Source organism: Sus scrofa, chromosome 14, assembly GCF_000003025.6.
Source record: "Sus scrofa isolate TJ Tabasco breed Duroc chromosome 14, Sscrofa11.1, whole genome shotgun sequence".
Lineage (NCBI taxonomy): Eukaryota > Metazoa > Chordata > Mammalia > Artiodactyla > Suidae > Sus > Sus scrofa.
Window position 1 is genome coordinate 138,527,398 of NC_010456.5, and position 23,723 is coordinate 138,551,120.

The 23,723-nt window shown below is 50.9% G+C and overlaps 1 protein-coding gene across 3 annotated transcripts in view; it reads left to right on the forward strand.

Annotated features, from left to right (window-relative positions):
* The window catches only part of MGMT (O-6-methylguanine-DNA methyltransferase), a 269,539-nt gene that overhangs the window by 25,393 nt on the left and 220,423 nt on the right, over positions 1-23,723 (forward strand). The window contains exon 2 of one of the 3 annotated variants that reach the window (XM_005671577.3): positions 17,922-18,067. The exons of the other annotated variants lie outside the window; for them this stretch is intronic. Coding sequence (XP_005671634.1) covers positions 17,945-18,067 — 123 coding nt within the window. The 5' untranslated portion in view covers positions 17,922-17,944. The remainder of the gene's footprint in view (positions 1-17,921; positions 18,068-23,723) is intronic. 3 annotated transcript variants of the gene reach the window in all.

Below are 23,723 nucleotides of genomic sequence, written 5' to 3' on the forward strand. Positions count from 1 at the left end.
TTGCTTTTAAGATTTTTCTCTATGGTTTTCCATTTCTCTTTGGTTTGAAACTAATTAACTGTGTGGTTAGTTGTGATTTTTTTCTTTCGCATTTATTCTGCTTGGAGTTTGCTGAGCGTCTTTAATCTCTGGGTTGATATCTGTTACTTGTTTTGGAAAATCCTTGACTCATTTCTTCATGACTTTCTCTTCCTTATCTGCCCTCCTTTCCTTCTGGGGTCGGGTTATGGGGTTAGTCCTGTTTGCTGTGTCCTCTTGGCTCTGATGCTCTGGTTCCTTTCGATTCCTCTCTCTGCCTGCACTGTGGTTTGCCTACTTTCTGTTGGCCTGTCTTTGTGGAGCATGCTTCCTGTTTTCTGCTCTGTTCTGTCTACTCTTTTTTTTTTTTTTGTCTTTTTGTCATTTCTTGGGCCGCTTCTGCGGCATATGGAGGTTCCCAGGCAAGGGGTCTAATCAGAGCTGTAGCTACCGGCCTACGCCAGAGCCACAGCAACTTGGGATCTGAGCCGCGTCTGCAACCTACACCACAACTCACAGCAACACCAGATCCTTAACCCACTGAGCAAGGCCAGGGATCGAACCCGCAACCTCATGATTCCTAGTCGGATTTGTTAACCACTGTGCCACGACGGGAACTCCTGTCTACTCTTTTAATCTTATTCAGTGAGCTCTGAATTCCAGAGTTTTTGTTTTCCGTTCTAGAATGTGTTCATTTCACGTTGTAATAATGAATTTTGAATCTGTATTTGGAATTCTCCACGCATTCATTTTGTCTGTCTTTTCCTCATTTTAATTTGTTTTTATTTTTATTTTTATTTTTTTCTTTTTGCTCTTTAGGGTCACATGCATGGCACATGGAGGTTCCCAGGCTAGAGGTCTGACCAGAGCTACAGCTGCCAGCCTCTGCCACAGTCACAGAGACGCGGGATCCCAGCCGCATCTGTGACCGACACCACAGCTTACGGGGACGCCAGATCCTTAACCCACTGAGTGAGGCCGGGAATCAAACCCGCATCCTCATGGATCCTAGTCACATGCGTTTCTGCTGTGCCACGAGGGGAACTCCTCCTCTTATTTTTAAACACTGAAGTCTTAGTTGTTTTGAAGTTCTTGTCCGCTGACACCACTGTCGTGGGCATCCATTCTTCTGCGTGTGTTTTCTGTTTTCTCTTCTCTTGACTGCATTACACGCATGAGCACACGTGTGCACACAAACGTCACGTGCACACTCCCGGGGTTGTTTCTGTTAGGCGCGTGTCACAGTTTTGTGTTTGGCACTTTCTTGTGACCTTTTGTCGTAAGTGCTTCTCCATGTCATTGAAATCTTTGCCAGCGTCGTTTCTAGAGATGGCATCGTATCCCACTACAAAAGTGTAACATTCATTGTTAGGTATTTAGGGCGATTTTGTATCTAAGACTAAATAATTAATTCAAATTTGGTATACAAAGATGTTTAGTGTAGTGTTTTTAAGAACTCAGCTCGAGTAGGGAGGTCTTCAGAAGCCTTAGTCTGAGAAATTCTTTTTTTTTTTTTTTTTTTTTTTTTGGTCTTTTTGCCGCTTCCGCGGCATATGGAGTTGCCCAGGCTAGGGGTTCAACCGGAGCTAGAGCCACCAGCCTACACCAGAGCCACAGCTATGCCAAATCAGAGCCACGTCTGTGACCTACACCACAGCTCACGGCAACGCTGGATCCTTAACCCACTAAGCAAGGGCCAGGGATTGAACCCACAACCTCATGGTTCCTAGTCGGATTGTTAACCACTGCGCCCCGACAGGAGCTCCTTGTTTGAGAAATTCTCAAGCAGCCTCTGAGCTGCTTGAGTTCGGGAACAGGCTCTTGTAACATTGGATCCCCAGTAGCATGATGCTCACTTTTTCACGGCTTCATTCGAAGCATCACCCACCTGCTCTTTGTCAGGGTCCCATGGGTGGGGACGTGTGTCTGAGGTTGAACTGCATGGGGTCCTCACTGCATGGGGCTCAGGCTCACCTTAGACGCAGTGACTGTTCAGGGACCAGCCACTTGCCAGGTAGCCAGGCTCCTGGTTTTTCAGTCGGTGAGCTCATTGCCTCCTGGTCTCCGTTTCTCTCATGTGACAGCGACAGGCCTGGTCAGCCCTGTCTGCAGAGATGTTGGCAGTGGGAGATGCACCGTGCTGTGCAGCGTGGGAGCCACTATTCGCATGTGGCCACTGGACACTTGAAATGCCGTGAGTGAGACTTAGGAGCCGAATTGTTAATTTTGTTATGATCTGATTAATTTAAATTTAAGCTAGTGGCCCCATGTGGCTAATAGCTACTGTATTGGACGGTGCTGCTCTGGGTGGACCACGTGTTCGCTCGCCAGTATTTGGCGGTCCTCAGAATCCGCTCTGGTTCAGGCAGTTGTTTCCTTGTTTTTATTTTTTGTCACTGGTGCTTTGAGCCATACGATCTCCTTTCGCGTGTACACATTACCTGTTTTCCCCCTTTGTGCTGTTGTAATCGGGACAGCACCTCCATGGGGAAAGGAGTTTGCCTGGACAGGACACTAAAAATATAAAGTAGGCCGAGTTAGAGAAGAATAAAGGTGTTGCTGGAAGTGAGCTTGGGTTGCAGAACCGTTTAAGTGAGAACTAAGACGCTGCTGACACCACACTGCTGGCTCCACGACTTTCCTTGAACCAGGCTTTGGGTTGTTGTCAAAATGAACAATTTCAATTTTACAATTCAGTTTTCTGTTGTAAGTAATTGCTGTTTGTAAACGAGACTGATTTCTCTTTGAATTTATGGCACAGACGTAATTTGGAGTTACAGAGCTCTCGATCCTCTGGGTGCAGGAAAAATAAATGTAGCTAATGCTGGAATTGGGCAAGATTTTTCTGTGCATCTTAAAATATCTGCTTTGTGAAACTGGGTTAAGTTGTTTTAGAAACTATAAATAGTCACTGGGTAATTAGGTGTTTGGGTTTATTTGTTATAATTGAGTGCTTATTAAAGTTCAGTGTGCTTCTACCCGTGGATCAGGAGCTTTTATAGGCCAAGTGATAAGATGCACCCCCTCCTTTGCTCGTCACTTAGGGCTCATTCCTGATGAGGCTGACCTCTTGAACTTTAAATTCCTGTTTGCTCGGAGAGAAAGAAAATTCTCATCTCTTGATCGGGCCTCCTCCAAAGTTCTGGAACCATTTTATGTAATAAAACCTTACCCTCTGTCATGTCGAGGGGGAGCCGATTACGTGGTAACGCGGATGCGGGGGCCTTGCATTTGCCCCCCCTCGTCTCCCTCCAGCAGGATTCTCCCCCGTGTTCTAGGCTGAGCTTCTGCACATGGTTCAAAGGACACCAGGACTTGATCGGGATGTAAGTCCTGCAGAAACAGCACGTCTGCTCACGGAAACGGCATGACATTCCCAGAGCCTTCCCGGGACAGCCCGGCGACTTCCTGTGTCCGGGGCTCACGTTCCTGGTGCTCTGGCGTGATGGAGGCGAGCTGGACACCTGGCCCCCGCATGGCCGGTCACAGCACAGGGCGATGGGCAGTTTGGTGCTCTTGTTTGCCATTGGGAGTCTTCCTTTTTATTTTATGCTCATCCTTTTAAAGAAGAGAAGGTGGATCATTTATTTCTTTGGAATCACAGAGAGCCGTTTTGTAAATATTGAAGGAACACAAATGTCTGGAATTTTCCTTGTCACGCTAAGTCTCGCTCCACCTCCCCCCCAAAAAAAGCTAGTTGGAGCCACCTTAGTCCTGCATACTTTGTTTGCCTTTTTCATGTGATCCAATACCAGTAAGTACATTTAAAATTTTGGATGTTTAAGGAATGGCCAGTGGGAAGAGAGACCCCTTTCACAAGACGGATCCCATGGCTCAAGGGGCCTAACATTTGGGTGAGCTTGTCAGCGCCTGTGGGTAATGCACTGATGCCAGCTGTCTCCATGGTCTAGATAGTTCTGGAAAAAAACACGGGAGAACTCTTCCCCCAAATAATTTTGGCTTAGTTTAAATATGCTGATGTATAATCTGTTTACCCCTCTTTTCATTACTGCGCTTGAATGTAGTAGCCTGGACACACTCATTTTTTTTTTTTTTTTCCCTTGGCTTTGCTTCTTGGGGTAGAAGCTGTGGAACAAGTGTTCTGAATGGTTTCTAATTTTAACTGGGAGGTGCCTCATTTCTTAGTCTGATTTATGATGTGATAGAAAGCTGCCGGCCAGCTGACGCTAATCTTAATTGATGATCTGTTTAACCTTTTTATTTCCCGGAACAACTGGCCCCCCAGCCCCCGCAGTCCCCAGCCCTGGATCTCTGTACCAACGTGTTTCAGAGGCAGACATGCAGCAGCATGGTTCTGAGTCCCTGACGTTGTGGGAGGTTTCGCTGAGAACGTTAATGCCCGCCTGCCAGGCTTCCCCGCCCGTGGGCACTGTGCTGTCAGCAGGGCAGGGCGATGAAGGCCCTGCCCTGTGGCTCATCCTCCCTGGCCCATCTCCCAGCTTCTCAGCTGCCAGGTCTTAGGGGTCAGGAGAGAGCCGGCAGGTACGTAGGTGTCAGTGGAACGGGGGTCTTTTTTGACTTTTTATTTTGAGTAGTTTTAGCCTTGTTTCTGTACACTTTCACCTAACTTTGCCTGTCGCGTTAGTATCTCATGCAGCCCTTGTCCATGACCTTGTACAGTTAGCACAGCCAGGGAGTTCATGTCCAGGGTGTGAGTACAGTAATGAGCATTAGTGGTATCGTGTGATGCTGTGAGCCTGCTTCGAGTTTCAGCACTTCCCCCCTCGTGTCCTTTTCTGTTCTGCTGTCCAGTCCGAGGACCCCCCCCGCCATGGCATTTAGCTCCGTGTCTCCTTTACCTCTAGTCTGTGCTGGTCCCTCTCCTTGCTTTTTGTGACCTGGACCCTTTTGAAGACTGGTCAGTTATGTACCAGAACGTCTCTCGTTTGGGTCTGTGATGTTGTCGCGTGAGTAGATGGAGGTTCGCATTTCTGGGGCGATGAGCCCAGAGGTGAAGTCCTTTCTTGGGGTGTCGCAGCCCGAGGTAGGTGGTGTCCACACCAATTAGCAGCAGTGCTGAGCCCAGCCCCTTGGGGACGGCGGAGTCCGTCGCCTTTCTCCTGCTGCGAAGTGGCCGTTGTCTCCTTTGTGGTCAGTGAAGAGACACCCGAGGGCGATGCGCTGTGGCCAGGATGCAGAGCTCCTGGTCTCCCGGGGCTGCAGCCACGACTGTCCGCGTAGACGTGGGCGCGTCTTGTGGGCGACGCTTACCGCTGGGTCGTTCGCCTGGTGTTAGGTTGTCTCCTGCGTTTTCTTCTTCTGGCACTAAGCAGAGCTCTTCTGGACGGAAGAGCCGTCCATTCTTTCCCACTTGTTTGTTTATGCAGTGAAGTATTTACATCAGTATGGACCCGTGGATATTTGTTTCGTATGATGAGCTGTCGCCTAACACCGTCATTACTTTGCTAGTCACATAGCTTCAACCTTGGCTCTCGGGAACCCCTTGAAGTTGGCTCCTGTGTCTTTTTGACACACTCACTCCTTTTTCTAGCACTTTCCTACTTTCTGGCACCACAGTGTAATCCAAGCTTATCTTCTATCCTCCCTGTCTTGACGTAACTTTTCCAGGGGGCCCGTGTCCTTTTTCTGAAGTGTGGTGTTGAGACACCAAGGTCTGGGCACTGGTGTGCGCACTGCTGCTGAGGCACGAATGCTTCTGTCCCTCTCAGCGCCCAGAGCCAGGGAACCCATGTAGGTATGTTGACCACACGCGCACATCGCAAGGCACCTGCGTTTGTTTCTGTACCTGCCCTTTGCGTACCTATTAAAAACTGTGTGTTCGTCCTCGTACTCCGGTTTGAACCCAGCGTGGCAGGTTCCGTCTGCTCCCCCGCCCCCTGCCGTTCCGTGCGTGTGACTCCCGTCTCTGGTGGGGGACGCGTACCTACGTAATGAGCTCTCTTAACCTGGGCATTGCTTTGCTGCGACTGGTGGGTGAAATCCAGATTGTGAAGGAGAGTATTTCCGGTGCTTGCCTGGCAAAAAGGCAGTCTGCAGAATCCTGGTAACGGCACGTGTTGGCATGGTTAGGGATTCAGGCTTGGCATTTGGACTTGAATAGACAAAATGAAATCATTTTGTTTCAGAATACATAGCCTGGTTTCAAGTAAGTGGACCAGCTAGTTAGCTTATTTTCAGAAATCCAAATACGTGTTGAGAAGACATCCAGCAATGAAGGCCTCTAATGTTACTTTATGTGAAGGATAATATTTACCTCTCATTGGATTCTCTATTAATTTAGGTTATTTTTCTTTTCTGTTAACTTACTTTAATTCCCATTTTTGTCAGATTGATGCCTTGTACCTATCCCATAAGCAACTCATTATGATGCTTTTCTTTGTTGTAAGCAGAAATAGTGAAAATTCTTTAGATACACATAAAACCCTTTGAAAGGTCTGGTTGTACATTAGCGTATCAGGGTTAGACTTCTAGGTGTGAGCCATCAAACATTTCATTAAAATATTATGTTTCTTCGTGGACACTGTGTTATGTAGGATCTTGCACCTGACGTGTAGTTTTTTGTTTGTTTTTACTGAAGTTGAGTTTGCTGGTGGGAAAGGATCATTACACGTAGCTGATGGAAATCAAGCTTGTCATTGTCAGTTTTCACCAGCTGAAGCTGGAAAATCTTTGGGCACCTTTAGGAGATGTCCAGATGTTGTTCTAGGAAAGCTGGAAGCCCTTAAACACCCTGCACGATGCCCTCCCTCCTTCCCTGCTCTGGTGGTCAGGTCAGTGTGTGAGTCCTCTGGAGACAGGGAGCTCGCAGCAGCCGTGTGCCCTGTGTAGTGGCTCCTGCTCTGGAGGTTAATCCTGAGCGGGTGTCGGGGTGTTTGTTACTGCAGAATGGCCGAGCCTGTTCTAACCAGCACAGTGTGGGATGTGTCTGGGTCTGGGCGGTAGTTGCCAGGCCCGCGGAAGTCTGGGCTTTGAAGTGTGTTGGCGTTGACCTTGAACACCACCTGCTACTTGCATGCTGTGCCCTTGGGCTGGTTACTTGCTCCCTCAATCTGTTTTCTCATCTACAAGTAATTTCCTCCACCTTCGGTTTGCTGGGAGGAGTGAATGAGATAATGTATGTAAAGCACCTGGCCCAGTGCCAGGCATGTGCAGCTGATGCATTTTGTTCCTACCCAGCTAGACCTTCCGAGAGTGCGCTGGCATGGGGTCACCGATGCGAGCGTGCAGAGATGGTCCTTTTCTTGGGCACGTGCTTTTTGAGAAAAAAGGGAGTAAGTGGTCACCTGGTTATTTTATTTTGCCTTCTGACAACGAGTTAAAAGAGGGCAGGGTTAATGTATGCTGGAGGTGTGGTGTGATGTGGTATCATTTTCCCCTAAAGAAAGCTGCAGCTGAGTCCTGAGGCCAGTTTTCCCCTGAGTGGAGATGCGTGACTGGGGACCAGGCCACCTGCCTTCCCTAATGTCCTGTGCTCCCTGTCGCTTGTCATTGACTTAGGAAAAACCAACGTGGGGACTCAGGGTTTCTCCTTTTATTCGTGTCTTGAAAATCAAGTTACGTCCTTTTTTTTTTTTTTTTTTTTTTTAAAGCAATAAACTTTCGGAGAAAATGAGGCCTAGAGAACAGAGGTTATAAGCTGACTATGGGTATGTGCTGCGTTACCCACACAGAACATGAAGATGCATGTTTGGTTTTTATGGCTCGACTCTGTAGTTCATGGATATTTAAAACTGAGTTGGCGAATATGAATACAGATATTTAGAGTTATTGTAAAGTCATGTTTGTTTATGTGCGTGCAGTGCATCTCACGGTTTAAAAGGGAGAGCAGTTAATGGTTTTGCCTACACCGTGTGGAATTTTCCCCTTTTCTTTTTTATTATCCGCTAGCTGCTGTTCTTCAGGTGTGTAGCTATTTCAGTGTTATGAAGGATGATGGATGATGCTGGAAAGTTTCTTCGGAAGCACTTCTGATACTGTGCAATGCACTTGGGGGTCAGGTGCACTTGACTGATGTATGATTTATCCCATGCCACTTCCCGAGATAAAGCTGCTGTTTTATCAAAAATGCCAGCCACTGTGATTTAGAATTTATAAACCTCCGTTTTCAAATAATTGTTCTGATTACTTTCTGCCTTGGCAATAAAATGATAAAGGTAATTGCACACAAATGTGAGATAGCACCAAAATACAATAAAATTAACCTGGATTAGCTTGACTTGTCGATGAGAAGTATTTTTGAAATGTAGTGTTGCAATAAGGAAGGGCGATATTATAGCTGGAAGGTGAGTTATTGCCTTAATGTAATACTCCTTGAAATTTAAAAAAGACACTCTTTCTGTTGAGGGTGATTGTGCTTTTGAAATTAAGTTGAAGTGAATCTTATAATTGGCAACAGTAATGTATTTTGAAGGTAATATCTTTTATTGTGTTAAGCCTAGTTGCATTACCTCTTATTTAGCGGTTTCTGGCTTCAGCTTTTCTAATACTCAGGTAGCAGCAGGCTTGGAATTCTCTCGGATCCAGGGGCTCAGAGGCTTTATTCTCTTTTTAGCCTTGCCCCTTGTCCGAAAGTTACAGGCCTAAGAAAATATTCAGCGAAATCTTTATATATCAAAGGTTAAAGATGATAGTTAATTTTTAATAAACTTAAGTACGGTCCTTATATGTGTTTTGCTTCTCTGTCTTGGCAGGTTCTGGGAATTTACCACTGTCGCTCGTGGTTTTCAGCGGTGTCCGCCCAGAGCCCCTTTTAAATATACATAGTTCATAGAACCTTCCCTTCACAGTCCTGAAATGAAGTGCGTGGGTCCTGTCCACCTGCGTATCCTATTTAGGAACCCCTTCAAGTAAGGCGTAAATAAAAGGACAGTAACTCGTAACACAGCTTTGTGTATTCACAGCAGAGAAGCTCTGGCAGGCACGGGGCAGTAGTTGGGGATGTGCACCTGGAACACAGCAGCTACGCACAGACGCAGACGGTTCTGTTAACAGTGGTTCGGGGCTGGGCCTCAGCGCCGGGAGTTCTCCAGAACAGTGGACAGCTTTTTGTCAAGTTCAGGAAGGAAAAAAAAAAAGTCCCTGAGTTGCGGGCTCTTTGCCCCCCCTGGGAGCCTCGAGTGTGTTAAAGCTGCCCACAGGGCATTCTGGGCACTCGCACGTCTAAGAGAGTTAAGCTTTCGATTCTGGTTCATTTTAGACTTGGGTGTGTTGACACAGGATGCAGGACAACCCCCTTTTGTTTGGGGCAGCCCTACATGTCCCACAGGTGCCGTCTTGGTGGGGCCGGTGCCATTGCACCCCACCCAGGACAGCCGAGGTCCAGGTTTTGGGGTTTGCCCAGGCTCCCCATTTCTGGATGTGGGAGGGAGTGTCCCGTGGCCAGTGGTTGCATCCAGTGCTCTCCACCACAGCTCGGACCGCAGGCTGTTGTGAGGGGTGGGCGTTGTTTGTGTTTTTTTATTCCTCCCTCCCTCCCCCTTTCTGTCTGTCTGTCTTTTTAGGGCTGCACCTGCCGCACATGGAAGTTCCCAAGACAGGGGTGGAATAGGAGCTGCATCTGCTGGCCTAACCCTCAGCCACGGCAGCACAAGATCCAAGCTGAATCCATGACCTACACAGCAGCTCAAGGCAATACCCGATCCTTAACCCACCGAGGGAGGCCTTGGACTGAAACCGCATCCTTATGGATAGTAGTCGGGTTTGTCACCCGCCAAGCCACAACGGGACTCCCGTTTTTCTTTTTTCCTGACTCGGTAATTTGTATGACATCCAGCAAAGACCACGGAAGGTGCTTTGGGAAATGGCCAACTTTACAAAGTAGCACAGAGTAAACCAGCAGTGCTGCTGATCTGGGGAGGAGAGCACCGGTCTGCTCTTCTCCCACAGAGGACACAGAATTGGGAGCAAACACGCCTAGGGACAGTAAAAATATTGGCATTTGCCTCCAAAACATAACCAGTGGGATTTTCCCAGAAACAGTAAGTGGAATTTGGATCTGGTGCTTAGCGTCTCTTGCTGGCCACTGTGTTTCCTACTGCGCTGATAAGCTGTGTACTCTTATCTCAGCCTGCTGGGCTCCCTTGGTTTAGATGAAGATGAAAGCAGGGCGACACACAGGACGGCACTGTGATGAGCCCGGCGTGCGTTTCTCCCTCAGAACGCAGGCCTCGAAAGTATCGCACATCAAGCAGCGTGTTCCAGCGCTGGATAATAACATCCGACGTAAAAATGGAGTATTTTGATTGCCGGATGTTACAGTGGAAATGCCTCCGTTATCTGTTCTCAGGAGTGATGTGCTCCCTGAGCCCAGCGCCCCTTCCCGGCCGGTCTGTGCGCCGGGGGCACACGCGGGGCTGGGACCCGAGCTCCACCCGCCTCGCCCTGGGCTTCGGCTCGGAATCGCTAGTCGTGGGCCGGATCTCTTCCTCAGGCCAGCGCTCCCGGCCCGGGGTGATTTTGCCTCTGGGGCTGTTTGTCACTGGAGACACGTTTCAGTTGTCCCGGCTGCGGGGCTGCCCCTGCGTCCAGTGAGTGGAGGAGGGAGGCTGGCGGACACCCCACAGCACGCAGGGCCGCCCCGCCACGGCCACCTGTTCTCGCCACTGCCGACCCCTTGGTAGAGCCTCTGAATGCCCCCCCTTCTTTTTTTTTTGCCTGAGGACCATTTTTTAATTGACACGTAGTTGATTTACAGTTTACCTTCGGGCGCACAGGTCGTGATTCTGTGCGGTTCCAGGCTGAGCTCCACGGAAGGTCGTGAACAGCTCGCTTAAAGCCCAGCCGGTCCCCCGCTGCCCCGCATCTTTCTGCTGCTGCCTGCCCCCTTCTGATCCCACGGTCTTCAGGGTTCTTGGGGTGCCGTCTTTGACGCCCCCTTCCTTACGTGCCCAGCAGAGAACCCCAGGGCTGGGGCTTTTCCGGGAGCCTCCTGCCCCGCCATCCCCTCCTCAGCGACCACGTCTGAGCACCTGGGTGGCGCTGGCTGCTCCCTGCACCCTGCACCCCAGCCCCTGGTGCCCACTGTGCCCCGAGGCCTCGGCCGGCCCGCCCTTCTCGCGCTCGTCTGCGTCCGGCGCGCTGTCCGTGGCACCCTGGGCTCTGTGTTTTCTTTTCCCTGTGTCTTTGCACACCCTCCCGCCGCTTGCAGATACCTTCTGACCTCCTGCCTGTCCTTCCAAACTCTCTTCCTGTCAAGATTTTCTTGGTCCTCGCTCTTGGACCTCGTGTTCTTGGGGAACCGTTTCGGAACATATTTCCAAGGCATCATGTATAGTTAAGGGAGAAGACCTTGAAGCTGGGCTGAATCTGAATTCCACTCTTAGCTCTGCCACGTAGTGGGTGTGTATCCTTGACAAGCTAGTAAGGGCCCATTGAGCCTCAGTTTCCCTAGCACTAAAACGCAGTTTTAATGCTGTACTTTGTGGGGTTGCGGTGGAGAAACAGGTGAGGTGGTACCTGGGCGGAAGGAACGGGGAAGCTGGGGCCCTGAGGATGGGGGAGGTGGGGCTGGGAGAACTGGGGCTGGGGGACCACGTATGTGATCCCTGAAGCGTCGTGATGAGCGGTCAGTGCAGACGGCCTTGACGCCAGCCTCCCAGGTCGGCCTTGCGGTCCCCAGGCGCTGCACCAACAGGGTCCTGGGCGCAGGCTCCCGGAGGAGGGGGTGCCGGGCTCTTCTTGCCCCTGGTGCAGTCAGGTCTCCATGCGAAGCCTCCCTCTGAGACGGTGCGGAAGTGGAGGTGGAGGCTTCTGTGCAGAAGGGGTGGCCTGCGGATGCTCTGTGTCCTCTTTGAGCAAAGGCCAGACGCTTCCCATGCAGGGACGGATGCCGCCTGGTCGCAGCAGACCAGGTGGTGTGGAGGCCACCCCAGGCCTGGGTGGGAAGTGGCCCTCCTGGAGGAGGGGCTTCTCAGTCACAATCCGAAGAGGGTTCTGCTGAGCTGGGGACACGGGCACCCCAGGAATGCAGGCACCACTGGGGCGGGGTCGGGGGAGGCCCAGGTGTGCGCCTTGTGCCTGAGCTGGGGGAAGCCTTCCAGCCCCCCTCCCGCCGAAGTAAATAGGCATCTGCTTTCAATGCATTTTATCTGCTACCTTTTAGCAGTCAGGAAACGGCTGACAGCTTTTTTTTCTTTTTATTCCACCACAGGCTTTAGGGTTTGAGTCAGAGATAAGATGTTTACTGGGCCCCTAGGTTCTAAGTGGCATTTTAAGACCTTGGCAGGGTAGTGACTCCCGCTGTGGGAGTCCGCTATTTCCTTTCCTCCCCAGATGGGCTTTGTCTCTGGAGCCCAGGGGGACCCCAGCAGCACTTGGCCCTGGTCTCTTCCCAGCCTTGGTCACGGCAGGGCCTGTCTGCTCTGGACTGGGTGCCCAGGGGCTGGTGCTGGCCAGGGAACGCTTTTCCAAGTGACGCAGCCCCTCCCGCCCACCTGCAGCTTGCCAGCCCCAACTTGAGAAGCACCTGCTTGGGGCCCGCAGTCTCCTGCGAGGGTCTGGAGGGGTCGGGAGCTGCTGGGAGGCGGGTGGCAGGTGCCGTGAGGTCTGGAAAGGTAGAAGTGGAGATGAGTGAACCGCAGGTGATGGTCACGGAAAGCGTGGCGTGTATCGGGAGCGGGGCGTGCAGGTTTCATGCTCCGGAAGGGGAGGGTCCGGTGGGCGCTGACCGCTCGTTTGGAAACCGCACTGAATAGACGTCTCCGCCAGACAGCTCCCCTCCTTGAGAAAAGCAACGCTAATATTTTCTGTCACAAAGAGGATTTGTGGATATTGCTAATGATGCATTTCAGGAACTCATCAGTGCTGTGACGTTCTGTGTAGTCAGATGACTTGACAGGTTATGTCAGGAAAGTAGCCCAGCCACCAGCTCTGGTTTCCGGAGGCAGTCGTGTAATTTCCATGTGCAGCCCGAATCCTTGTCTGGTTTCTGGAGGCAGTTGTGCGATCTCCACGTGAAGCCAGAGCTCCTGTCCGTCGTTTGGCTTTACAAGGGTTCTGTTTGCTGTTTCCTTTTGGGTTGAAGTTTTTGCCTTTCCTTTATGAGATGTTTATTATTGCTCTGCCAAAGTGTCTGGAATATATATGGCTTTAAGCTGTGGGATAAAGTCTCTAATCACGACGGTTTAATTTTTATTGTGTGCCCAAGCTTGCCCGCTGCTGCTCCCGGGATCCTCAAGGCAGGGCCTGCCCCGGGAGACCGCAGTTGAGACGGCGTCTTCGTTGTGCGTCGTCTGCCCCCGCCCCGGCTCCCTGCACACCTAGGTCCCCGGCTTCACATCTGTTGGCTCCTGCTCTTTCTCTTCGTCTGGCACATGGATACTTCTTTGTATGCTTGTGTTATTATTTCTGTACAAAAATTTGTGCTTCACTAAGAAATAGTTTTACAGTAATAATTATTTTAGTTCCACGTTGTTTAAAATTGATGGAATTACTAAATCTTCAGCTTAAGTTCTACCGTGAAGTGATTTAGAGCCACTGTAATTGCTATTATGTTTTCTGGTGGATCTAGAGGTGACTTTAGACAGGTACTTCTGCTCCGGCAGGCATTTTATTTCTGATTATTAGCTATTTGGCCCCCCAGTTGTATGTAACTCTGGGGGAGTAGGTCTGCTTGGATCACTGAAATCTGTACGTCAGCTCCTTCAAACTTTGTGAAAAAGTGAGCTTCTAAGTATCAGAAAGCCTTTCTTCTGTCTACCAGCTGTTGGTAAAAGTGAGGCGCTGATTGCCGCCGAGCAAGCAGCTAAGAGGGAGACAAGCAGAGGGTCTGGGAGCGTCCGGACTGGATGCCGTTCCCCGGGTGCCGTCTGAATCTCTGGTTGGGGTGTTAGAGGCCGCGGAGGCCCTCGGCGCCCACGCTGGGAGCGAGCTGCAGAGGGCTCATCTGCCACCCTCGTTTCCCCGGTGTGGCCCGGAGCCAGCCCCGGTGCTCCCCTCAGCACTTCTGCCCAGGGAGCCCCCTCTCTGTCTTCTCGGACGACCACAGGTGATGGAACCAGCAGGGCCAGGTGGGGACCAGCTAAGAACAGGAAATCTGGGTATTATGTGCCACAGAAGTGATTCCCTGGAGAGTAGTTTTTAGATATTTCGTAGACTGAGATATAACACGGGTGTCAACAGTGTGGCTTGTGGGCAACCAGGGATCTCGGGGAAAGCCCTGAAACTGAAGTGTAAGGACGGATGAGTGCTGGGGGCGCCGTCCAGACGCTGTGCCACCTTCGGAAGTGTGAGGTGGTCCGTGGGTGAGTGCTGAGGGTGTTGTCCAGATGCTGTGCCACCTTCAGAAGTGTGAGGTGGTCCGTGCTGGCTGCACAGGTGGGAGGGGGCACCTCCCGAGTGCCTCTTGCATCCAGACCCCTCTGCCAGGCATGGGGGTGGTTGAGGAAATGGGGTGCAGGTGGGGTGCTAGACATCACTGCCTTGCTGTGGTGCAGCTCTGGGGGCACTGAGCACTGCAGAATCGTGGTGGGGTTGCTGCCCTGTGAGGGCCTGGAGATGCCCTTTGGAGAGCTCTTCCAGCTGACAAAAAATGTGGCGGGCACCATGCATCTCGGCAAAGATACTGTGATCGAGGTGTGAGAATGGGTGAAATACTGGGTATATTGGAAATACAGCTGGCAGATCTAAAAACTCTGTCGCAAATCATAGATGTGCCGGTTATTTCACTAAGTTCAGTCATTTTATTGATTTGTATCTTACGTGGGCCAAGGAAGAATTTTAGGACATTTACAGACGTGTGTATGCTTTGTAAAATGAAAATGAGGGAGTTAGTCTCAGGAAGTAGGGGCAGTGAAATAAATAAAGCTGGTATTCCAAACAAGTGACACACTTTCTATAAAATGTTTCCAAATGGGCGAGGAATTAAAAGCAGTGAGCTTCTTGGTGGCCCAGGGCGTGATAGGATCCAAATTAATTGCTCCCAGCATCACTTCGGTTTTGGCTTGACCCTATTACCATGATGACATTCACTGGCTGTCAGCTTTTTGGGGTGAGATAACAGACCTTCTCCCAAGATACTTGGGCTCAGTATATACAGAGGCCAGCAGACATGGCTAATGGAGGCTTAGAGCCCAGAGGTGGGGCTAGATGTTTGTCTATTTGGTTCTAGAGCTGCCTGCAGCGTCAGCCCCACCTGGGAGCCACTCAGAGCAGCGGCTGCCCACTCCTGCTCACGCGAATCTACACCCCCAGATCCCAGGACTGGCTGCCCCCAGTGGTTGGACCCTCGGGGTGCATTCCACGCCCCCTCCCACCCGAGGCTGTCTCTCCTCATTGCATCTGGGTCTGGCTGTTGTCTTCCCAGGTCAAGGATTTAAAGTGGGCTTCGTCCTCGGGGTGTGGCTGGCGAGAAAGGGCAGAAAATTCAATTTACCAAGCATCTGCCCTGTGGAGCCTGTATGCCCGGGACTCAGGGGAGACGGAAAGGAATGAGGCCTCGGTTCTGCCGCGACCTCCAAACAGCGCCAGCCGGTGTCGGCAGCAGTCCCCAGATTTCATTCACTTGAGCTGTCGTTTGCTCATCCGCCAGTTCCATGGGTCTCTGGGCTGCCTCCAGCCATGCTTGCTTCATATTTTCTTTGCATCAGCTTAGGTCTACTTTAAACATCTGCTTCAGCCTTGTCCTGAGGAATTCCAGTGAAGACCAGTGTTTCATATATATTCGTTACATGTTTTTCTAGTGCATGTTGATGTGCTCCGTATCAATAAGCTTGTATCTAAAGGAAGCCCCCCCAGTTAGCACTCTGGAGGCAGACAGCCCCATCCGCTGCCCACCTCCGGGCTCTAGAAAAGTCACATTCATGTCTTGAGCCTGTGTTTCTCATCAGAGCAATGGATGCGCCTCACAAGCTAGTGCAAGGCTCAGAGAGGAAGCGTACGGAGAGCCTGGCACAGGAAAGGCAGGAACGGCCAGGAAAGGACCAGTCCTGTTAGACTGAGTTGCGGGTTACTCATGTCAAAAAAAATTGTTGAATTATAGTCTGTATACTACTCGTGTCCTCCGTGGAAGAAGAACGTTTGATAACTTGTCGAACAGGTGTTGGCGAGGATGTGGACAGATTGGAGTCCCTGTGCATTGCTTCTGGGAGTGGAAGCAGGGGCCGCAAATGCTGAAAAACTGGCGGTTCCTCGCAAAGTTAAACACAGATGCACCATGCGACCCCGCAGCTCCACTCCTAGGCGTCGGCCCCAAAGAACTGAACGCAGGGGCTCCTCCAACAGATGCTTGTACACCGTGTTCAAAGCAGCGTCCTTCACAGTAGTCAAACATTAAACAGCCCGAATGTCCACCAAGGAATGAACAGTTGGGAGTTCCCTGGTCGTGTTTAGGATGTGGGGCTTTCACTGCAGCCCAGGTTCAATCCCTGGTCTGTGACGTGAGATCTCACATCAAGCTGCTGCACATGCCATGGCCAAAAACAAAAAATAAAAAAGGAATGAGCAGGTAAGCCACGAAATATGGTCCATCCATATAGTGGAAGGTTTTTCAGCCTTCAAAAGGAAAGACATTCCAGTACATTCCAGCTATTCCAGACGTTCCGACGACAAGGATGAACCATTTAGACGTCATGCTTGTGAAACAAGCCAGACACAGCAGGACGATATGATTCCACTGTAGGAGGTGTGCAGAGTAGTCAGATTCCCAGAGACAAAAATATGGTGGTTTCTTGGGGGGGGAGGGAAGGGGGGCGGTGGTGGTGCACGAGCACAGAGTTTCTGTGCAGGTGATAAGAAGCTTGGGGAATGGGTAGTGGTGACGGTCGTACAACATGCTGAATGTATTCGAGGACGCCGAGTTCTTCATTTCCAAAATGATACACACGTCTGTTTACCACCGTGAAGTATATTTGATAACCTGCACAGAAGGAACATGGGGAACTTGTATCCCGCACCTGGTCACTGGCTCCGTGAAGCGCCACCCCCCATGCCTGGGTCTCCTGAACCCGCCCTTGGAAACCACCCCTGCAGGGCGGCACCATCCCTGTGGGTGGGGGAGTGTCAGCAGGTGGGGTCTCAGAAAGAAGGCCAAAACCGTTCCAGAAACAATCCGGCCTTGGTGTTCAGTATAGGAAAAAATGAGAGGTAAAGTGTCTTGACTTTGTAGAGGACGTCGTAAAACAGGGGAGGGGACAGCCAGTGTTTCTGCCAGGTCGCTTGTCACCTGCACGGATACGTTCCTGTGTTTTCTGGACAGATAATGTCCCAGCTCCGCCCAGCTCTCACCTGTGTGCCTTGCTCACGCTGTGTTCACAGTCTGGCGTAGGAATAGAGAAAATGGCAATGTCTTTAAAAACATTCTTTTAAAGATATTAAATGTTAGCTTGCTTGCTAATAGATTAGGTCCTTAGCATTTAAAGAAGTAGTTAATTAGCAAAGCATTATTTATTCTGTTACAGTCTGGATTTTTCTTGTAATTCAAGTTACCCTTGAAATTCACATTGCAGATCTCTAAGATTCTCATCTGTGAATATTATTCGAAGAATTCAGTCTGTTGTAATTTAGATAAAACATATCAGCTAATTTGGTAGTAACAAGTTTTACGTTTCTGCTAGTTTTTGAAATATACAGTAGAGATTTCCCTCATGGTAGTGGGAACATATGAGAGAGATGATTATATCAATTATTTGAACAAAGATTGGGTATAGCTTACATATGATTTTGTAATAATGCCTATTTCCAAGGAAAAATATTTGCACAATACTTAGTCACTGTGTCATTTGTAGATAAATTGGTTATGAGTTGGTCTTTGTTTTTATTGAAACGTAGATTCTGTGTGTAAATGTGGATTTTATGTATATCTTCTCCATGTGTATGACAAGTGACTGAAATCACATAACTTGAACAAAAATGATTTTTCTATATTAAACATTAAATTTCACTTGAACCTAGTTTAATCCGATGCCTTCATCCTCTTTTGCCTACAGTGAGCAGATCCCAGGACCCAGAGATGGTCTTGCCCTGGCCCTGTCCTAGGGTGGCCCGGAATTTCCTGAGCCCCCAGTTACTGGGGTGCCATCTGATGCTGACCTGTCCCCCGCCGACCGCCGCTGCCTGGCCTGGGGAGAGACAGGTTGGATCTGCCCCTTTGCTGCTCGGCTCCTGCAGGGCAGAGGGACGGGGAGGAGGGTAACGCAGGAGCAGAGAAGTAAAGGGGTTTAGAGACTTTGCTGCATTGTGACCTGTCCTCTTTGCTGGGGGGCGGTTTGGCTGCCCCGGGGGTGGGCTGCCTTGGGTGGACTTTGATGAGGTCGTGGGTAGCCCATGACTGTCTCATTAGTCCGCATGGTGTCCCAATTAGAGGAAGAAATGGGGCCGAGAAGTCACACATGCTCAGGCTCCCTAAGGTCACTCTACTTGTCTCTCCCGGCCGGACTCTGTCCTGCTGGTACCCTGGGGAAAGCTTGTTCCCAGATCTAACTAAAGCACCACAGCCCAGGACTGATGCTGAGGGGGTATCTCCCTTTAGGTTTCCCACAAGGTTTTCCTCCTGCTTCCTAATGGGATGGGTTGTTTCTTTGTCACTTGTAAGGAGGCTGGGGCCCTCTGCAGAGGGGGCTTTAGCAGATGGTTTGTAATTCAGATGCATTCCTGCCCATCTCCTGCAGTGGTATCTGACATCTCTGTGGCCTCAGCCCTGAGTGTCCCGCTGGAGGGAGTGCTCCGCCGTCATCGTGGCAGAGGCAGGTTTTGTGCCCACTCTTCAAGCTGGAGGTCAGCCGAGGTCACACAGTATAAGGAGGGCCGTGGGTGCCGCCCCCGGCCCAGGCGCGTGCACCGCAGAGGGACTGGTGTTGGTGTCCTGTCTTGATGCTGTTTACGGCCACAGAAACACAGAAAATCTCTGCTCTGAGAACTCTCCTCTTGGCAGTATTTAATCTCTTTACTCCTTAGTGGATGGAACGTGTGAAGATATTTTATAATACATTAAAGCACCAAACACCCAGGGAAAAGGGCCAAAGGTGTATGGGCTCGGCTGGCTCGCCTTGTCGAGGCTCGCGGCTCCCCGCGCCGTCTGTTCCGCACGGAGACTGACCGTCCCAGTGCCCCACCTGTGGCCGTGCTGGCTGGCAGGTCACTGTGATGGCATCTTTCTGGAAGCCTTGGACTACTATAAATTATGTTTTAAATGTTGTAATTAAGATTTTGAGGCTACTAAACTGTCTTTGAGGAGAAGAACCTGTCTGCTTCTCCAGAGAGAGAATTAATTCGAAGAGTATATGGTTTTGGAAGAATTTATTGTAAGATAGAAGACTGGTATTTTTATTCTTGCATTTATTAGTATTTAATCAAATGGAAAGTGCACTTTTGGTCTGGAAATCTTGGCTTCAGTCGCAGGATTAGACTGAATTATTGTTTAAGGAGTAAAAGGTATAGAATTATATGTTCAAGTTATCAAGCCACTGATAGGTTTGGGGCATAATGTAGCTAATTTAGAACATAACATTTCCTGCCTTGGGTTCATTATTCAGAAGCGGTGTGTACGTTGGTGGCTGCTTGGCCTTGTTGTGGGGATGGCGCCTGTCCCTCCAAGAGCCTTGTGCCATCAAGGCTGGCGCGTTCCCGGCCGCCAGAGCGTATCTGGAACATAAGGCCCTTCCATTCAGGACACTAAATCATAAATCATGCTGCGCCTCTCGCCAGAGAATCCTTCCCCACAGAAGCACTGCGTGGCTTACTCTTTATGAGGGATAAAGAAGACTTCTTGGTTCTGTGGTCCTCAGTGGTGGCCGGGCTTAGAGCTCCGGCAGACTAGTGGCTGGTCTTTCTAAGCCAGTACATTTTGCTGGAGGGTGTTGTGTCAGAGGTGAGGTGGTGAGCATATGGGCTCAACGTGGTCCTACGATTTGTTCATGGGCAGGTGGGGAGAGAAGGAGCCAAGAGCACAAACCTGGGGACAGTCTGACTGTCACTTCCATGTGCATTCTGGTCAGGAGGTGGCAGATTTTTCCTGAAATGGACTGGACGGTGAGTCTTCCTGGCTCTGCAGGCGCCACGGTCTCTGTACAACGACAGTTGACCCTTGAACAGCGTGGCGGGTAGGAGTGCCAACCCCCCCCCCCCCCCCAGCACACACAGTTGAACTTCCCGGTGTAGCTGAGGGTCGGGCCTCGCTCTGTGGTGTTGCATCTGCACAGTCAGCCAACCAAGGAGCCACACTCCCATGGCATTTCCTGTTGACAACGTCTGGGTAAAAGTGGACCCGCACCATTCAAACCCGTGTTGGTCCAGAGTCAGCTGCACTCACAGGAGCTGCCTCCGCAACACAGAGGGGGCCTGGCTGCACTCTAGTGCAGCTGTGGTGTCGACAGACTCTGGAATTTGAATCTCCTCTCATTTTCACGAGTCATGACGTGTTTTCCTTTAGACTTTTTCCAGCCATTTAAAAATGCCCTGCACCCTGCCCACCCCTGACCGTCGTCATGTGTTCAGGTGCCTGAGCGCTTCGCTCTCTGCCCTTCTTGGCCTTGAGCACCTTTCCGAATGGGCAGAATGGACCCAGGGAAATGCTGCCGAAGGCAGGAGGGTTGGGAGGAAAGGAGAGGGGCCGAGAGGAACAGGTTGCACAGGTTGCATCTGGGCCCGCGGCCCTTGGCAGCCTTCTTGCTCACGGGGGCACATTTCTGCTCACGCGGCCCTTGGCAGCCTTCTTGCTCACGGGGGCGCAGTTGCTTCGTGGTCCAGGCGTGGGGATCCACTTCCTGGCCGTTTGCTGTGGCCATTTCGGTGGAGCCTGTTAACGGAATTCGGATCTAACTGTATTCACTGCGCTGTATGAATCGGTGCAAACAAGGATTTCGTTATTGAACCTGGGGACAGCGTTACAGTGAGTCCCCTGTGTGAGCTATAAAATTATATCCTTGACACAAAAAAGCACACGTTTCTAACGTACACATTCTGACCAGACGCAGGTGGAAAGCTTGATTAATTAGGCCTTTTTTCCCATGGCTCGGTGGCACACCAGCGTCAGATACGTGGATACTGTGGGTCCCTTCTTGGTGAGGGTGGTTTTGAATCCCATCTCACGGGCAGGAAGGGATGCTTGGGAGCTTTTTACTTCCCACGGCCCGGCTGTCCAGGAAGTGTGTTCCCTTTCAGGGTGCTGCGGCCACACTGCCCTGGGCCCGTCCTGTCCTGCTCTAGAAGGGGACTCTCCTGGGATCGGCTGCCTTGCCTGACTGACAGAGTTGTGTCTCTCAGATGTTCCCGCGTGCTCTAGCACGTTACGTATTCTCTAAGAAGTCAGTTCAACTTTGCCCAACTGCGGAGGCCTGTAAAGAATGAGGCTATTTTCTGCCGTGGCATATATAAGCTGAAGCTTCTCAAGACAGAAGTTCTAAGAACTGACATTTCATTTTGAGCACCAGCCTGCCACCCTCTTTATTCCTCCATGACAAACTGTCACCATGGAGCCCCGGACTTGGTGCCTGAAGTGCTAGAACATTTGCAGGTTGTGCAGCGTGTGAGCTGCAGGACCCATGGCGAGTGGGGGCGGGGGTCCTTGCCATACACGCAGGGCTGATCCAGGGCCAGAGCACCACCCGGTCAGCCCCAAGGGTCGGGTGCTCTGCCCTTCCTCGACGTGGTCACTGTTACCACTGGTGGAACAGGTGCAGCTAGAACCGGGGCAGTTAAATGAGGGGAAATCTCAGTTTTTTTCTTTATCGTAAATTATAAGCGGACCATCCTTGGTCCTCACTGAAGTTCAGGATGTGGAGGGATACGGGGATTCTGTGAGATTCGAGGAGTCAAGGACGTGGGTGTCACCCTGCAGGCCAGCACAGCTCCTGTACATGCACCGGGGCTCTCAATCCACGCGGGACTCGGGGTTCGCGCGGACTCAGGGTCTCGCGGGACTTGGGGTTCCTTCGCCGAAGCCCCGCGCTCTCGTTGGGTCCGGAGCCCTGAGGCGGGTCTCGCTGTACGAAAGCTTGGAGGCTCCGCTTGATTTGAAACCAGCAGACCCGGGCCTGTGGACCGAATGCCAGGCGCTGCGCTGGGGGCCGAGGGGGCCGATTTCGGAGCGCGCACCCCTCGGCGGCTGCCGTCCCCCGCCGGGTGTCCCCGCCGGTCACCGTGTGGCCTCGCAGCCCTGGTGGCGGGCCCGGGAGCGGGATGCTGGGTCGGGTGGGAGTTTCGTTTTCTGTGTTCTCCGCAGTGGCTGCACCCGCAGGGGCGGGGCGCCCTTCCTCCGCTCCCTCCAGCCTTTGCTGCCTGTAGACCCGTTGGTGATGCTGGCCTGACCGGTGCGAGGTGGTACCTCCCTGTGGCCTTGACTTGCATATCTGATGGGGAGCCACGTGGCGCATCTCTTCACTGCGCCTTGGCCGTCTGTCAGTCTTAGGAGAAATGTCTCTTTAGGTCTTCTGCCCGTTTTTTGGTTGGGTTGGTGGGCTCCATTCACATTGGTGACCTGCTTCCTTCTGATCATCTGCCTGGGGTCCTGTGGCTGGTGGTGTATTTGTTATTGAAGAATAGTTTTTCCTTGGGAGTTCCCCGTCATGGCTCGGCGGCAAGGAGCCCGACTAGTATCCATGAGGATGCGGGTTCGATCCCTGGCCTCGCTCAGTGGGTTAAGGATCTGGCTTTGCGGTGGGCTGTGGTGTAGGTCACAGACGCGGCTCGGGTCCCGCGTGGCTGTGGCGTAGGCTGGTGGCTTTAGCTCAGATTTGACCCCTTAACCTGGGAACCTCCGTATGCCACCTGTGCGACCATTAAAAAAAAAAAGACCAAAAAAGAATAGTTTTTCCTTGGCTTAGTCCCAAGCGCCATCTCTGTGAATTGCCCGAAGAGGAGGAGGCAGCACCACGTGCCCCAGCAGTGCGTCTGGGCAGGGCCCTGCCACCCTCCACCCAGGTCGTCTCAGAGCAGAGGCAGAAGGGGCAGTGACTGGCAGCTCCTGAGGTCTGGGAGCCCAGCAAGGGGGAACCTATTTGAAGTCTCCCTTTTTACCTTAACAAAAATTGTGATGTTCCTCTTTTATCTTCATTTTGGTGTAATAATTTTTCCTTCATGAAATTAACTTGCGAGGCCCGTGATTGCATGTGTGCTGCGTACCCCGAGCCGCACACTCAGGTTTGAGCACGCCTTGACACCAGGGGCTTCTGTTTCAATCTTTGTGTAGATTTGACGCAGGCCTGCAGTGCCCGGGTTAGTCGGGAAGCCTTGTAGGGAACATGTTCAGTAAGTGGTGGTTACTGGGAACTTCTAAAACAACATTTATAGATCTTTCTGCACGGTGTCCAGCCTGTTCTGGCGTCACACCAGTTTGGGGCTAGATTCAGAGATATTTTAGCGCATCTGTTGAAGTGGCTATGTGAACAATAGTTAGTGCCTGGAAATATTTTTCAGAAGCGCTTGAAGTTCCAGATTTCGGGAGCAGTTTGTTACAACTCTACACATGCAATTTTTATGCCCTTTTCTCTCTGTGTGATCTGTTTCTCTTAGACACACACACTGGTTTGTATTCTAACATCTTAACGAGTTCCTCTTTTACTGCACAGATGCGAAACAATATTTAAGCTTCAGAACAAAAGCAGTTACTACCTTCCTGCACAGCTCCGACCTTTCTCTGGTAACATGAGCAAAAATGAAAAGTTCGGAAAGGACCGCTGAGTTTTAAGAATAACTTCTAAAAGTGGACAGCGCCTGTTTTTATCTAGACGTGGTTGTTTTAAAAGACCCATGAACAGAACTCCGAGCTGTCCCTCTCTCTCGCATGGCCGTGC